At 39.0% G+C, this 17,917-nt stretch overlaps 1 protein-coding gene and 1 pseudogene across 1 annotated transcript; both read left to right on the top strand.

Moving 5' to 3' along the window:
• Positions 1-3,109: 3,109 nt before the first annotated feature.
• Positions 3,110-11,497, top strand: LOC130137045 (uncharacterized; annotated as a pseudogene).
• Positions 11,498-13,519: 2,022 nt separating this feature from the next.
• LOC115684585 (probable protein arginine N-methyltransferase 1) lies at positions 13,520-17,328 on the top strand. Its single transcript, XM_056307748.1, is given in 15 exon segments — positions 13,520-13,688; positions 13,888-13,898; positions 14,693-14,739; positions 14,741-14,826; positions 14,829-14,845; positions 14,963-15,015; positions 15,120-15,277; positions 16,112-16,204; positions 16,345-16,354; positions 16,356-16,404; positions 16,406-16,457; positions 16,622-16,651; positions 16,654-16,773; positions 17,121-17,294; positions 17,297-17,328. Coding segments are annotated over 15 exon segments (1,101 nt in total).
• Positions 17,329-17,917: the final 589 nt, after the last annotated feature.

Genomic DNA, 17,917 nt, shown 5'->3' with positions numbered 1-17,917 from the left:
CTAGAATCCCAGTCAACATACTGAAAGCAGAAACAACATAAATGCATAAAAAGTTTCAGGTGATAGATAGATCTGAATTATAAAGAATATTAAGATAAATACCTAAAATAATCTTTAAGAAATTTACACATTTTATCCCTTTTAACGTCATAATAAAAAAATATAAATAAGCATAAATAATTTGATCCAGAACTATGTATTCCTAAGCTCAAGCATCTCTAGAATTAAAGAAACTATCACAGCTAATTCCTGACATTTGCTTGATAAAAAGTTCAGGATTAAGTTTACGTAAGATATAAAATTTCGCGCTAATTGTTGATGACAATTGTTGTGCGGTATCGCCTAAAAAGGACTCTCAGACTCTTTGTAAAGGTAAGCTCAACCAATGAGTTGTCATTAGTTCCCGCCTCAAGGGCATTTTCGTCAAAAGACTTTTCTGATTTTAAATTATTTTATTTTTCTTTCTTCTTTCCTTTTCCTGGTTTTTTTTTTTCTTTCTGGGTTTTACTTTTCTCTTCACCGGCGTAGTGGCCGGCCACCGGCGACCGCTCGGAGTGGGCTGGGCGAACGGCACAAAGAAAGCACGGATACGGCACATAATAGGCACCGATACGGCACAAAATAGTCACCATATCTCGTACTTTTAGCGCACATTGAGTTTTGTAAAGAATCTCAGATGCACCTTGTGCATGCGTGCCTATTTCATATGTACAGTTGAAAGAAGTGGGCCCCAAATGGAACCCACTTGATCTAACCAGTGATGTAAGCTGGGTTCGCATGATCCGGGTGTACCCAATACATCTTTATCGTAGAAGTGATGGCCGACAAGATTCTAGAGTGTTTAGGAAAAAAAACAAAAGTCCAAAGCTAGGTTCTAACAATCCCTAGGGGTGTCAATGGGACGGGTCGAGTTTCCATGCTACCTGTCCCGACATGAAATTTTGAGCCGGGCCGGGGGAAAAACGTGTCCAATAGCAAGTATTTGAGAATCGGTACATGAAATTTTAATAAATTTAAAAGAAATTGCATCGAGAAGTAATCTATTTGAAACTCACAACACGTGATTGCAGCGATTAGCTAGATTTCTCGCTAAAAGAAATTTTTTTAATTTGACTTTTGCTGCTCCGATAGTGAGCATTTTTCATTCATTTAATGATTCCCCGGTCCCTCTTAGCTTTACGTTATGTTCTTATAGCGAAAAGTCGAGCTTCGGGTGCGCTATCAAATCCTCTAACGTGGTCACTTTGTTCCTTCTCATGCGCATTTATCTTCTTCTTTTTTTTTTATAAATTTTGAAAGAAGCTGTATCGAGAAATAATTTATACGGAATTTGCAAAACGTAACTGAATTGTGGTTTTAGCGATTAGATGGATTCTTGGCTTAAAGAAACATTCATAACCTAAATTTGTTGCTTGGATAGGTACTCTTCATTTTGCTAATGATTCCCGACCCCTCTTTGCTTTTACCATATGCTCTTAAATAGTGAAAAGTCACGATGCCTCACTTGGAGTGCGCTATCGAATCCTGTTACTTATTGATCCTCTCTAACTTGCAAGGCCTAACCGAACCGTGATTTTAGCAATTAGATGGATTCCTGGCTTTTGAAGAAACGTTCGTAACCTAACTTTGTTGGTTATATAGGTACGCACTTTTTCATTCCGTTAATGATTCCCGGTTCCTCTTTACTTTATGTTATGCTCTTATACAGTGAAAAGTCAAGGTTCCTCGCTTAGAGTGCGCCGTCGAAACCTCTAACATTTTTCATATTTATTTACTACAATTACTATAAATGAATAATACTATTAAGTGTTTTTTTTTTTTTGTAACCCAGTGGAACCCTGCGCACGGCCGACACCTCGGGAGTAACCCCAGGGCGCTCTACTGCTAGCACCACACATGTGCCACCGGTTAAGTCACCCATGCGGCGCCCGTACTATTAAGTGTTAATACCACAAAAAACCTTAAATCGGTAAACCTGTGACAAACTTGTCCAAAATTAATGTTTTAACCACCAAAAACCCTAAACTTTATCACCAAAAATCTAAAACTGGTACATGTGTGATAAATTTACCTTTTGTTAAATTTGATTAATACAAAAAAAAAATCACAAACTAGTATACTTGTGACAAATGAAGGTAAAACCCCAAACTGGTATATCTGTCAACTGCCACATGCCATTTAATTTAGTAATCTGACAGTAAATTTTAATAGAAACTAACGAAAGGTAAAATTATCACAGATGTACCAGTTTGGGGTTTTTTATGATAAAAAAATTAGTTTTGAGTAATTTTGTCACAGGTATACCAGTTTGGGGTTTTTCGTGGTATTAACCATACTATTAAATATTTAAGCCCGAGCCGGAGAAAAATGCATCTGATGAGTGCTATAATTGAGCGATCGGGCTTGAGGAGGTTGAAGGAATCGTGCAGAATTTCAGAAGAAATACTGAATGGGTATTCTACTGTAGTAGGTATTCGAGAATCGATACACGGAATTTTAACAAATCCAAAATAAATTGTATCGGGAAATAGTTTATCCGGAACTTACAAGGCGTGACTGAACGTCGTGACTGAACCGTGATTTTTAGCAATAAGATGGATTCCTACCTTAAAAGTAGACTTGTCAAAATGGGTCATAAACCCATTTCTTAACCCATATATTAGTAAATGGGTCATAAATGGGTTAGTTATATTTAGTAAATGGATCATAAATAAGTAGAAGTCTTATATTGGTGTTAAATGGGTCGTAAATGGGTTGTAAATGGATCATAAATGAGTTTACAACTGATTTAAACTCAACACATCTCTCTTGCCCTCACTCAATCTTGCACTCACTCACTCCGCACTCTCATTTCAGCTCGGGTATGAATTTTCCTATATTTAACTAAATATGGAAGTGTTTTAGCAATATGGGTTTGATCGGGTATGGGTTGGGTATTGGTCCGGTCGGATGGGCCAAAAATTGGATCACAAGATAACGATCATAAACCAACACCGTTGAAGATCAGGGTGATCATTTATGACCCGGACCCGACCCACCCATTTGACATGTCTATTTAAAAGAAACACTTTATTGCTTAGATAGATACGCACCTTTTCGTTCCGCTAATGATTCCCGATTCCTATGCTCTCATATAGTGAAAAGTCAAAGGTATCGAATCCTCTAACGTTGTCACTTATCCAAAAATGTCGCGTCCTGTCTATAAATTTCCCTCTTCGTCTATTAATATTTTCCGGCCACATTTTGTTCACGGGGGGCAACCGTCTCTCTGTCTCTCTCTCTCTCTCCGGTGCGGCCGTTTTCGCGTCCAGGCTCCGATCGAGAGGGAAAGCCGCTCCGCTCGCTCCCATGGCGCCCGCCGCCGCGCCGGCGCCATCCTCGCCGTCCTCCCTGTCGCCGCCTCCGGTTCCGATGGAGCTCCACGCGCGGAACCGCGGCAAGCTCCTGGAGTCGCTCCGCCGGAGCCTCGGCGACTCCGGCCGTCCTCTCCACGGCTTCGTCTTCCTTCAGGTATCGACCGTCGAGTCCCCCGCGCGCATACCGATTCTCCAATATCTGCAATGCTCTGTTTTTTTTTTTTATTGGGTGTAATCTCGGTTTGATTTCGGGCCTCTCTCTTGTGTTGCGCTTCATCCGCTCGTGGGAAGGGAGGGGAGGAGCAAACGCGCCACGACACCGATCACACCGAGCTGTTCAGGTGCGTGATTGTGAGTGCAATTTGGTTCGCTTAGGAGGTAAATTATTCGCCGTCGAAAATTATTTGGCAAAGATTACTTTTTTCTCAATCATTTGCGATTCATCGCTTAAGTTTGTGTCTGTCATCTTACTGTTCTCCAGGTTTGATTAGAAATGGTCTTTCGGGTTCGCTAAACACCGCAGCGTTTGATGTTTTGGATCATGATTGTTTAACCTGACTGGTGGCTGAATTGATTTTTCAGGCAGGAGAGTTATTTTGCTTATTTATTTGGAGTAACAGAGCCTGGATTTTTTGGAGCCATTGTGAGTTCCCTGATTTTTTTTAACAACCCTTTTCCTTTTCTGTAGATGGGATGGAAATTGTGTTATCTGTTTCTGTTGTTGCCCTGTCAATTGCTTTCTAGCTCGCAAATGAATCATACACTGTCAAGGTGCTTGCAGTTCTGTAGGATGTAGTTATGTCGATTGACAATGCTACGATGTACCTAATTGCGAATGTGAAAATGCCACCTGTTCCTTTTCTGTTGCGCTTGTTGGAGAACTCATAAACGCCGATTGACTTGTTCCAGCAAATCTCCGGTGCGTGCGTGTATGAGAGGTTTGGACATATAAACTAATGGCCGTTAGGTATTTCGCAAGTAGATGTAATTTATTGACGGAGTACGAGTTAGAAGGATTGGAGAACTTTAAATAGGACCTTGACTCGGAATTTGCTGTTGATAGGGTATAATGACGTCTAGGGTTGTTGTAGCCAACATCAATAGGTGGAAAAGGGCTCGATTGTTGTTCTCTTATTCTATGTACAAATATCACCAGGCACGCATTTGTCATGGCTTACAGGGTTTTACCACCTTGTTTTGGTGAGTCGAACGCAACCTCATGACAGCTGGTCTTTATTTATTTAATTATGATCATGAATGCAACATGGATCAATGACAATTGCTTTACCTTTGGAATACTTACTAGTATGATTACTTATCGATTTCTCGACTCTCGAGAATGAAGTTTGGGCTCCATAACTCATGGGGTCCTTTTCGTCCAATCTGTTCATAAGATGAGAGCTTTGATTCTGATTTCTGTAAGAATTGAGATGATTCATAATCTTGCTAGTCTGGAAGACACTCATTAGTGGTTGAGTTATATATATAGTCATGTTGGTGATCAATTCATTACACCACTGTCTTGCTTTAGCAGCAATACATTGAAGAGCAATTTGATTTAGTTCAAAATGTGATGATTGGCCTTGTTTAACTATTTCTGATGCATGATCCTTCATCATTACTGTTTTCTATAATTGTTCTATTTTCATCTGTTATTCCTTTGTTTCTACAGATATTTGCTGTGTATCTTCTGTTTTTTCATTTTCAAGCTTTTTTTGGTTTGGTGGTGCTTGCTCACTTCTTTAAAGTACCGATTTCTGCTATGAGCACAATTCTTCGTTGTCTGCATGCTTGTCTTCGCATGGTCCATGTTCTTAGCCGGTGGAACATCAGAATTGATAGTTGTTTGGATGTGCTGCTGGAGAAGAATGACTTATAAAGACTTTGAGTTTGATGTTAATTACAAATTCTTTTGAAGGATATTATGAGTGGAAACTCTCTGCTTTTTGCTCCTAGGCTACCCTCAGAGTATGCTGTATGGCTGGGAGAAATAAAGCCTTTGTCATTCTTCGAGGTGACTGCCTTATCTGCTAGTCCACTTGTCCATGTGAATCAGGAATGATTTGGCTAATGGCTTACAGTTTCTGCTCTGTAGGAAAAATACATGGTCAACGAGGTGTTTTATACTGATGATATTGTAAAAGTTCTCCATGAGCAGTTCCAAGGACAGGGAAAACCTTTATTGTTTCTCTTGCATGGGCTTAACACTGATAGTAACAATTATGCAAAACCAGCTGAGTTCGAGGTTATTTCTTCTTCTGTTTTCTTTGCTTCTCCGAAACTAGTTTCCAGTTACAATTGCATTTATTATGTCTGGTAGCATAATGATGGTCCTAGTCTTTGCATAGCATTGTTCTAAGTCTTTCTCAGTTCCAATTTCATTGATTTGTCAACTTTTGGACATTCCTTTGACTTCTTGATAGGGAGTGGAAAACTTCGCGACGGACTTGACTACGCTACATCCTATATTGACTGAATGTCGTGTTACAAAGTCTGATTTGGAGCTTGCTGTAATTCAGTTTGCCAATGATATAAGCTCCGAAGCTCATGTTGAGGTAATTGTTTGTCAAACAATATGATCATGAAATCCTCTAATCATCCTAGAATAATTCCTCTTTTGGATGAGTATATGAAAGTATACATTTATAGTCGATGAACATTTGGGCATATTATAAGTTATCGCCAATCTACTGCAGTGGATTGAGGGGAGGAAAAAACAATACTTAAGAAACTCTGTTTTTGCTTGTTTTGATTGAGCTTTACTGTCACTTACTTTCTTTCACCTATTTTGGTCCAACATTTTGTATGATCAAATTACTACTGACAATTTAGTGGACTTTTACATTTGTACATTTATTGGCCAAGAAAGAACATGTATATATCTAAAGAGATGTATGCACTTGAGACCTCTTGGGGAAATTCATTTATGAAGTATGATGATGGGATAATTCAGTTGGTTGACATTGTTACAAAATTGATTCTATCCGAAATCTATCTGTTTTTGGATGTATAGCAATCTATTTAAATGCGTCCTGTAGAGATGTTCTCTTGAACAGTGCCGACTACTTATCTAGCCAAATATAAGTAGAGGAGCTATTGTCAATATGTTGTATATTTCTTTCCATGTCAGCATAATGAAGAATTTGTAAAATATAAATATTACAGAACAAAAAAAAGTAAGTCATGGTTCTTTTATTGGTTTTTTGGGGAAGATGTTGATGTCTGCCTTCAAAAAAATTTGACCTGTCTGGCATTATCACAATTTTGGGAGCAACTTTCGATCACAAACGCTATCTAGTCAAACGTCAAGGTTGGAAATGCAATAATCTGTTTCTTCTTTATTTGAGTTTTATGGAGCATTCTCTCCTATCATTAGCTTGTTGAGTCATTATTCATTTAGTCTATTGTGCTGTTTCTTTTGCAGACTTAATTGTGTCTGTTGTTCTTTTGTTCAGGTAATGGAGGAAGATTAGGGTTGGCATGAAAGAGTACCAATTAGAAAGCATGTTTCTTCATCACACATATATGTATGGTGGGTGCCGCCACTGCTCATACACGTGTATTTGTGCCACTGGTGGAAATAGGTGAGATTTAGGATACAAAAAGTCAGTTTTGTTCTTCTGGCATGTGCATATGAAAGATCTGGTGTAAGAGCAGAACCTCAAATTCCTTGAAGGAATTTCCGCAACAATTATAGGAAGAGAACTTTGAAAGACGTGCTGTAAGGAATTGGGTTCATATGTTCTGGACCTTCTGGCCCATTGGATGGGCTAAGTGGACTTTGTTCAACTAGTTTAACTCATTTACAGGGGACAATAAATAAGAGAGAACTGTCTCTCCCTCCCCCTATCCCTCCCCCAACGCAACAAAACCCCAGGGCGGATATAATAGAGAGTTCTTATGGGTAAAGATGATTGTATGGAAGACATAGTAAGCATTTAAAATCCATTGGTATCTTGAAAATATGAGAGCTCCACTATGATCTTGAACAAGTTAAAACAGTTATAGAATCTTTGAAGGAGAATGTGTTATTGGCACGTAAGTAGTGCTGACTTGAGTTGATTGGTTTGCTCACTGCATTTGTGGAATTGATTTTTCACAATTATAGGACTTACATTCCTATATTGATAAATTATTTCAGTTACTGAATATGCAGAGAATTATTCAATAGATAAAAGTTCTTTCCATGAATTTTCCTGTGTTGAACCGTTTTGTCTCTTTGAATACAGAATGTTCTACAGTGTGAGTGGCTCATTTGATTATGAAGTATATTTGCAAGAAATGCTGACTTTGTTTCAACTTGTGATTTACTGCGATTCCTCAATCTCTCTTTGGCATACTACTGATATTTTGATGGTCCGCGTCTCTGGAATAGAGAGAGTATAACTCGAGCAACAGATTAGTATTTTTTTTGTCTGAAATAGCGGAAGGTTGCATTTCCTTTTTCTCTGTGATTAGACTGCTTATGATATTGCCAGTATGAAGTAACAATAATTTCTTCCATGTATTTTAGTGCTGTTCTCCACTATGGGCATGCAGCTGCTCCAAATGACCGGGTAAGTTTCAAGCCTCCATCTCCTGAAATTGTTAATTTTCATTTCTTGGGGTAAAATGCCTAACCTAAAGTGGGCATTGCTCTAGGCAGAGGATGTTTGCTTGTGTAAAGTAGCATGCATTCATGCGAATGCACATGCTTTTGTGTTTAGGCTATCATGATTTCTTGATATATATATATGGACCTCTTGCGTACACTTGGCTTTTGGGAAAGGAAAAAGATGAGTAAGAAGCATAAATTCATTCTGCAGCTGATTTATGCGTGGTGGACCAAGTCTATAAATTTTTGTAGAAAACTTGCCAATATGTTGGAATCTTGATTTTGTTGCCATTACATGAAACTCATCAGTGCTTCCAGATGTAAATCTGCCCATATAACTGCACTTAGTCTGGGATACTGCTACTAATCAGAATTTTAAGCTAAGTCTTGATCATGAAACTGATTTAGCTTAAAGCTTAGACTGTCTATTGTCGTAATTAAACAAAAGTCAATGTGGCCAATTTGGTCTGACCCACAGGACATGTCCAATTTTTTCCCTTTCAGCTTTTGTTTGATTTTTATTATCAGATTCATGACAGATAAATAAATGGCTTTTATTTAATTTTATTATGAGATTCGTGAAGCTAAATAAAGCTGGTAAATTCTACTAATTGTGGATTTATTTGCAGACTTTGGAGGATGGGGATATGGCATTGTTTGATATGGGAGCTGAATATCAATTTTATGGATCTGATATTACCTGTTCATTCCCAGTGAGTTTCTGGTTCTCGTGCTTTTGTCGGGTTGACAGGGGATCTTGATTCTCCTAATATTTCTCTCTATCGGATTGCAATTTATTCTTTGCAGTTTATTTCTGGTTTTCTGTTTTCCTTGAACTTATATTTACATTCTGCCATGGATTTACCCAATTTTATTCGAAGGGAAAGAAAGTTTGATGACTTATCATGGACAAGGTAAAAAGCAAAAAAAATAAAATAAAATGTCAAGTACCTTTTTTCATGGTTAAGGCCTGCTTATTCCTGAAGCTATTGTTACACTGATCCATGTCATTATGATGGCGTAGTAAAAAGGCTCTCCATGATTCAAACAAGCAGTTATTGGCCATTTCATAAACTTCATAATGTCTCAGTCATGTTTTATGAATGTATATCCTATCTCTTCGGTCAATAGGTGGTCGTTGTGGATAATTATTGGTAGAGACGACAGAGATCTCCTTGGCTTTAGAAGGATGCGGAGTTTACAAGATCGATTGCCTTATTTTGGGTCAGATCTACAATTATCCCTCTTACAATCAACTTCATTTGTGCAGGTAAATGGCAAGTTTACAAGTGATCAGAGTCTAATATACAATGTAAGTTGTTTACCTTAAATCGACTATGAACAAAGCCAACTGGAAGTTACAGTAGAAATTAGCTATGAACAAAGGCAACTGCAGTTGCAGTAGAAACTATAAACTGGGTTGTCTGGATGTATGGGTAGAGAGAATGGTGGGCCACTTTTGCTAATCAAACGTTTATTTCAGTCTCTAAAGCCTGATCATATCAAGTTTTGATCTTTTCATTGTTTTCTCAGGCAGTGCTTCAAGCACATGATGTGGTGATTGCTGCTATGAAACCTGGAGTTAGCTGGGTAGATATGCACAAGTAAGAGTGGATGGCAAAAGTTTGCAAAGTTTTACTAAATGGCTTTTGAATTTGAGTAATTATCAAGAAAATTCTTCTTCTATCGCTCAGGGATGCTTAAACAAAGAGTCTTCTATGTTCTAGCATCACATTGTTCATATATACTGAGTGGAACTTCCCCAACTACAAATTGGCAGTGGCAATTTAGTTATTTTAAACGGCAATTTTTTCTTTTTATATCTGGATATAGTTTACTGTGATAAAGTTGCTTTATGACTTTAATGTATTCTCAGTGGATGCTTTGGCAAACTTATTAAATGATTATCTTGAGATTTTTATGCTTTGTGGAATTTGACTTTGCTATATTTCCAGAGAAGAGCAACTCCCCTCCGCTCTTTCTTGCTATTGAATTTCATCTTTAGAGGTTTAACAGTTCTTAGTCAAGGCTCATCGTGTTGATTCTAGCATAGATGCAGTCCCCTGTGTTTGCTGTTGCTTCTGAAGTGAAGGGACAGCTGGTGATTGTTGATGGTTGATTGCAGTATCACAAGTCTAATTAAATTGTAATAAATTTCTTAGAGTAACCTACTGCTGCTGAGAAATTCTAGCCTACGCTGTATGTGTCTTACCCTCCAAGCTTGCACCTGTCATGTAATTCCATTTGCTCCATCTGGTTGCAGATTGGCAGAGAGGATTATTCTCCAGTCATTGAGGGAAGGAAGCATCATATCTGGGTAACTGCTTCTCAAGGATATGTTGTCTTCCCCAAGTCCTGTCTCCATGAACTAATGCTTGTCTGTTTTTTGTTGATTTCAGTGATCTGGATCATATGATGGTTGAGCGTTTGGGAGCAGTTTTTATGCCCCATGGGCTGGGACATCTGCTGGGTATTGATACTCATGATCCCGGCGGCTACCTGCAGGTCTTTAGACTTAAAACAGTCAATTTCTTGTTTATTTTCTTTGCTGGTTCTGATCTTCGGCAATTGGGATCCTAAGAATCTCCATGAACACCAGGGATTGGAGAGACCAAAAGAACCTGGATTGAGTTCATTGCGAACAGTCAGAGAACTCCAGGAAGGAATGGTTAGTATTAGTCCTCTCTGCTGTAAGTCTTAGCATCACGATTTGGTTGAACAATATTGGGGCGATGAGACCTTGAGAGTACATGTTCTCTGTTCTTAGTGCACTGAATTCACAAGGTGTTTTGCTTTATTTGTTTAGTTAGCATATTATCTATGCATAATCAGCGATGGGACCTTGATTCAGGTGATAACGGTGGAGCCTGGATGCTACTTTATTGATGCTTTATTGGATCCGGCAATCGAAAGCTCAAACAAATCAAAGTTCTTCAATCATGATGTAATTGGAAGATTCAGAACGTTTGGTGGAGTGAGAATTGAAAGCGATGTGGTACTACATTTTCTAATCTCTTTTATATACCTTGACTATGGATAAATACTTATTGATATACACACTCTACATCATAGTGCTGCTTTCAATTGGAGTCGTCAGCTGACAGTCGATATGAATATCATTGTGCTATCCAATTTTCTTAGTGGCAAATGTTTATCTTTTTCAATTGGTTTCTTCCCCTTCATCTGGAATGTGAAAATTTAATCTACTTCGTAGATATACTATAGAAACGTGCTGCATCTCTCTGTTATCCCTTTATCCATCGATAATCCAGTTGTAGGTTTTCTACTGCTCCTCTATATGCTTTCCGATCAGTCTCACGCATGACTACGATGTTAAAAAGTCGGGTCCAAATAGCTGAATGATAAGCAGACTATTAGAATGTGACGACTAAATCCTAAGTGCAGCATGTAGTGACTGATCATAGATCAGAGCAGCTGGCAAGCACTGTTTTAGTCTTTCTACGTTTGCTTTGACTTAAAACTTACATTCTCATTTTCTTTTCTATAGCTTGTTACCGCAACTGGTTGCAAGGTGTAACATGACTAACGTCCTCGCCAAACATGGGAGATTGAAGCCGTGATGTCAGGAGCACCATGGCCTTGTAGCAAATCCTCCATTCACCTCGAAACGGCGAGAACACTTTCAAAAGCTAGTCCGCTCTGTGCTCGGGCATGGCTTTGCGCCTTCCGAGTTCAAGGGAATAAAGGGAGGATATATGCCGAGCTACGATGGTCCTGCAGATGAATTGGATGACATACTGTTTGTTTAGCGCAGCGACCTTTATGAGGCACGCTTGCTCTGTTGTTAAGACAGGGATTTGTTTCTCTTGTAGACGTAAAATGACTGCTCCGGCTCGGATGTTGCGTTTCTTTGTCCCTACTAAAGTCTGCAGAGCTTGCAATAGCCAGTACAGTGATACTGTCTCTTGCTTTTGTTGCTGGAACTATGCGAGATATGAACCAGCCTCTGCCCCATTCAATTGTTTGGTCCTGTCTACCGTATGACCTGTAGGACAATTGTTGCATTTGCAAAAAGAAATTGGGAACCAAATGATAATTTAAAACACTGAAACTTATTTTATGAACACAAAAGTGTGATTCACGTACTTTATTTGCCATCCGCGATTCTATAAGGTATTTTGCTGCATTACATCTTGTTAGAAATTTCTAAGTAACTATCCTTGGTTGTAGTAAGTTTTCAACATCCGAATGGTTAGTAAGAGACTTTAGGATAATCAAGTAGCTGATCCTAAAACTTGTCATGAAAGTTTTAAAACTTCAAGTTGGTAGGATCAAATCCAAAACTTGTAAGCGTTCGTGTCAAGTTAGGACGGAGTAAAATGGAAGGACTTGATTGCGCTTTTTGAAAATTTTGAGATCTAGTTGCACTGCGATAAGTTTTAAGACTCAATTGCATTTATCACCGTGACTTTAAATATCAGAAGTTCACCAATATAAAAGGAACTTGGTGATACATTTCAAAATTGATTCGACGGACAAGATTTTTTGATGTCAAATCCAATGTCTTGGGATCGCTTTAATGGATTGGTACGTAAAATAGAATGTCAACCCTTAGATATTTAAAAAGAAATGTAGAATGTTGTTATGGATTATGATATAATATCAATGCTAAATCATATTTTCTAGACAAATGATGATGGCAACTTTTCAATACTCTATTTTCTTTTATCCGGCCCCATCTTTAACTCTCTTCACTTTCGTACTTTCGTTCTATCTTCTAAACTTTTTAAAAGAGGGGTTGCTTGCGGTTATTGACTAATATTCTAGTTTAATCATCTGACTTTTGGAATATTAACCATACTTGCCTTTTCTAGAAAGTTTGAACTTGTAACATGTATGCATATGATAAGTTTATTAGAAGTCATAAAACTAATTACTTCTAAAAAGTGCAATTGAATTCCAAAACTTTCAAAAATCGTAATCAAATCTTAAAACTTGTTACGAAAGTGCAATCAAGTCCTAAAACTTATCACGGATGTGCAATCGAGAATCCTAAAACATTCAAAAAGTGTAATCGCTTAATGACTTAATTGAATCAATTTGAAAAAGTTTTAGTATTTGATTGAACTTTCGCAATAAGTTTTAAGATTCAATTACACATTACCAACGAGTTTAAAGGTTTTCAATGCACTTATCCCCGGTATGATATATATGTATATATATATATATACATATATATATATATACTGTTTAATTTATAATTTCATGAGTATTTAGATCCACAAAGGAACCTGCTCATGTAAGGCAAGCACCATAAACCCTCTTCGCAAGCCGTAACGTTCCTTTTCGCTTCTTCCCTAAATCCCTAGTCGTCTCCCCTTCCCCTTCCCTCCCTCCTCCACACGCTCCTCCGCCATGGGCCGTCGCAAGAGCCAGAACCACCCCGCCGCCACCACCACCACCGGCGACGACCAGAGCTTGAATCAGCACCAGCAGCAGCCCAGCCAAGATCCGGTTCAAGGTCGACGGCGAGGAGGGCGAGGTGGACGGCGGCGACGGCGGCGGCGGCCAGGAAGACGCCACCGCGAGCTCCAACCTCGACGAGGTCATGCGACCCCGACGAGTCCACCACCGTCGCCGACATGACGGTCGACGCCTCCGCTCCGCCTCCGCCTCCGCCTCCGCCTCCGCCTCCGAGGCCCACGACTCGTTCCCCGATGATGGGGATGACCATCAGACCAGCGCCGATTACTACTTCGATTCTTACTCCCATTTCGGTACGGTTCTGGTCCCGTTAGTGTCGTTCTTGGAGCTTTGTTGGGGTTTTGATTTTGGTTCCGTGAGACGGAAGTTTCGTTTTCCTCGAGTAAAAGTTGGGTTGCTTTCGTTCTTCTGTCTTTGGTTTATTGCTCCATTAGATTAGCATTTGTTGCAGAAGCTTACGTTTTTCCTTTTTCTGTGTTTTTTTTGTTGCAGGCATTCATGAAGTAAGTGGGCTGCATATGAATTCGGAGCAGTTCCATATTTGGTTTTGATGTGTTTTGCTGCTAGTACTTTTTGTGAATGACGTCTAACTTACTGGGAAGCTATCTACCGGTGGTTTGGTTTTTATTTGACGTTATACAATTACATCGATTCTATTGCTCTAGCGTTTTTGGCCAAATGACTAGTGTTTTGGAAGTTAGATTTCAGAAATAGGGCATGTAAAACATTCTAGTAACAGCTGCATTGTGATGTCAATGGTAGGAAGCAGTAATTTTATGTTATGGTTGTGTTGGGTATTGCCTGTTCTGAGTCCGAACAGGGCGGCTTGGTTTTGATAATTTTGGTAGATGCTTGATTGCTTGCTCAGTCAGAAAGTGAGGTCGTAAGGTTTGGCGGCATGTCATAAAGTTCTCCGAAAAACACGAGATGTGGTCTGGTACTGTGGGATATTTGTCTTTGTTCGGGAAGACCAACCTATTTTTGAACTCCTCTGTATGTTTCTGCTCTGCTTTTGGGTCTTCACCATGACCTCGAATTGTCATCCTAGGCAAGTGTCATACTTTGGGAACAAGGACATTGTCCTTGTGGTAATCAACCTTGCCAAGACCCAAGAAGTCCTGTTTTGATTCCTAAACGTTTGCCTCCTTCTGGCATCTAAAAGGGATCTCAAATTTTACATTTTCATTGTTTAATTGACTTAGTAGATCGAAGATCTATCTCTATAGCAATAAGGAGCTAAACATGTCCTTTTTGACTATATTCATGACACCATACTGTGCCTATACTTTCATTGCAGGAAATGTTTAAGGATATAGTAAGAACGAAGACATATCAAATGTCATTTACCAAACAAGTTTCTATTTAAAACAAAGATAGTTCTTGATGTGGGAGCTGGGACTGGAATACTGTCCTTATTTTGTGCCAAAGCCGGGCGCAATATGTTTACGCGGTGTGTTTAAATTCTTCTCGATCCTTGTCTTCCCTAATCTGCCCCTGCTGTATTTCATCTCAATGTTGCCCCTCTGTGTAAGTTCCTGATGAATGTTGTTGTTTTACTTTTTTTTAGATTGAGGCTCCCAAATGGCTGACACGGATAAAGGAGATTGTGGAATCGAATGGCTTTTTCTAATGGTAAGATTTCTCTTGATTTGTCTGATCTTGTATCTTTGGATTCTTGTAGTATCTTGCAACTGAATTTTGCTTCTTTATTCATGTTTGTTTCATTATTTGCAGTTGAGAACGGTTTTGAAGGGGGAAAGTCAAGAAATTGATCTTCCTGTCGCAAAAGTTGACATAATCATTTCCGAATGGATGGGATATTTCTCGTTGTTTGAGAACATGTTGAATACTGTCCTGTGTGCTCGTGACAAATGGCTTGTAAGTTATTGTCTTGCTTTTTGATGCAAATGTTTCTTCAGAGACTAGAAATTTTTAGTATGTTTTGTTGTATGATTTTGCTTGGAAAAGTACTGCATGTGAACTGCGAAATATGGAGATTCAAATACCAGCAAGTTCAGCATCTAACCGGGCATTTTCCCTAATTATTTTTTTTTTTTAAAGTAATGAGAAATTCACTATGAGGTGTCAAGGGGTTATTCTCCTAATCAAATTTGTTGTGCAAATTTTGGTACTTCCCTTTTCTTCCTTTGGCCAAACTATTTGTTGAGAGATTGCAGGTCTATTGTATTAATGAGGAAATGCAACAGGCTAAAATCATGGTTGGTCGTTCATAACTTCTAAGCATGTTTTGCCGCCGTGGGTGTTTTTTCCTGTTTGTGCTTAAGTTGGTGAAGTGGAGGTGACTTGCTCTTTCACAAAAAATATATTCACCATTCTTAGTTCAAAGGTGCAGCAACAAACCAAAATGAACAAAAGTCTGTTTTGATTAAAAAAAAAATATTAAATTCATAATGTTGCATGCACTGCTCATTCTTGACTTCCTAATGGTGTTACATACTTGTCTTAAATGATAAATTAGTATTCTCTCGTTTACTGAAATTTCCGCAGGGCCTTGCGAATTTTGCCTTTATTTTCCTTTTTAATGCCTTTGTTTAGTCAGAATACCTCCAGTTGCCAACTTGCCATGTTTTTGTGTTATTCTTAGGCTTTTGTTATAGTAGTTCGCCTTTAGTTGCTATGTTGTGTTTGTATTAGCTCTTTCCAAGGGTTCGTGACTATGCGCAATTTGTCACTCATCATCTTTCTTCCCTCACAGGCTTCAATGGTGGAGTCGTTCTAGCCTGATAAGGCTTCACTCTACTCTTAACAGCCATAGAGGATGCTGAGTACAAAGACGACAAGATTGAATGTGAGTTTAGCTTCTTGCTATTACTGTAATAATATTGGACCTTTTTAATTTAATTTGCAAAAGTCTTTTTCCCGTCCAACAGCTTACTCTATCTCTACTTTTATAAGCTTTTCTGATTTGGCATTATTATGCAATTATAGTTTGGAACAACGTATGGGTTTGACATGAGTTGCATCAAGAAGCAAGCCATGATGGAACCTCTTAGCTGACACAGTTGACCAGAATCAACTTGTTACACAATGCCAGCTACGAAGGTGAGAATTCCTGGCACGTTATTGAATTTATAGTATTGATGCCTTGCAGCCCAAGACCCAATGGGCTTGAGCAGTTATCAGATAGTAGGATTTCTTCTCTCGATTCATTTCTCATCACTGTTAACAAGATATTTTTTTCATACATTGGTTGCTTTCCTTTCCCAGACAATGGATATTTCAAAGATGGGTCCTGGAGATGCTTCTTTACAGCTCCATTTAAGCTGGTGGCAGAACGCGACGATTACATCCATGCTCTGGTGGCATACTCTTGATGTGTCATTTACCAATGTCATAAGTTGACAGGCTTTCTACCGGTATGTACTTTTTTCCTTGGTTGGCTAGTGCATCTCTTTAGCTTCCTGGATTTAGGGGATTGGGTTTGTTTAAATTAAATGACTTCTAAGCTTTGATGCATTTCCTTCTTTTCTCAAGATGACTTAAAAGAACGTTTTTATTCAGGCCTTTTGTTTATTCAATGGGGAAAAAAGAGTTACATAAAACACCTTGGAGTGGAAATGTATATGATAGTTAATACCTATGATTTTCTACTAAGTCATCGGGCGCACTCACGTGGCTTCACGATGAATGGCCGCATGATTGATGTAATAAAATGTTGAGGTGGCTCTGTGGAGTCTCTTGTTTATCCATTGCATCCATGGGCAGGGCTCGATCGCTGGCTACGCATTGGAAGCAAACAGTCTTGTACTTGGAAGATGTGCTGACTATATGTGAAGGTGAGGCATTGGTCGGGAGCATGACCGTGGCACCAAAAACAAGAAAGAATCCTCGTGATGTTGATATAAAGGTCAAATACTTGCTGAATGGTAGACGCTGCTCGGCTCCAGAATCCAATACTATAAGATGCGATGATATGGTAATGATTATGGCTGTCCTTTTTCTTCTTCCGCACTTCAAACCTGCAATTGCTATAAGTTCGTGTGTCAGCGCCTGTTCACAAATGTATTGAAGATGAGGCACCTGCCGAGGGCTTATTTAATTTTTCACTCCTACATTGGCATCTTTGTTTGTATCACCAATTTATTCTTCTCGACATTCAGGAGTTCTTGAGAGCTTCAAATCATTATCTTAAAGCTTAGAAAGTGCTTTTTTGATGAGCAACTCTTCTTTGTCTGCCTCTGCTCCTCTTATTAGTTACTAGACACTGTGCTTCAACATTTTCGGAACTACTGCAGCACTTAGCCAGATAAGGTCAGTCGAGCTGCGTTCGTGTTTTTGATGCATGCCGGGTCTGAACGCCTCGTGGATTGAGAAAGTCCCAAGTCATTTTTCTCAATTACATCCTACTTTAAGAAGGCCCTGATGTTCTGAAACAGGAAAAGCAAATCTCTTTTCGAGGAAATGCCGAGGAGTTCCTTGATATCTCGTTTTGCTGTTCGCCGCTCTTTTCTGCATGTTACAAGCCGGTGTATCAACGATACTATGAATTTGCAAAATCCTG

This window comes from Syzygium oleosum, unplaced genomic scaffold (genome assembly GCF_021117445.2).
Source record: "Syzygium oleosum isolate NSW1041296 unplaced genomic scaffold, Sole_v2.1 Sole_v2.59, whole genome shotgun sequence".
Classification (NCBI taxonomy): domain Eukaryota; kingdom Viridiplantae; phylum Streptophyta; class Magnoliopsida; order Myrtales; family Myrtaceae; genus Syzygium; species Syzygium oleosum.
The sequence above is the reverse complement of the archived record's forward strand: the minus strand, read 5'-3'. Positions and strand labels throughout refer to the sequence as shown.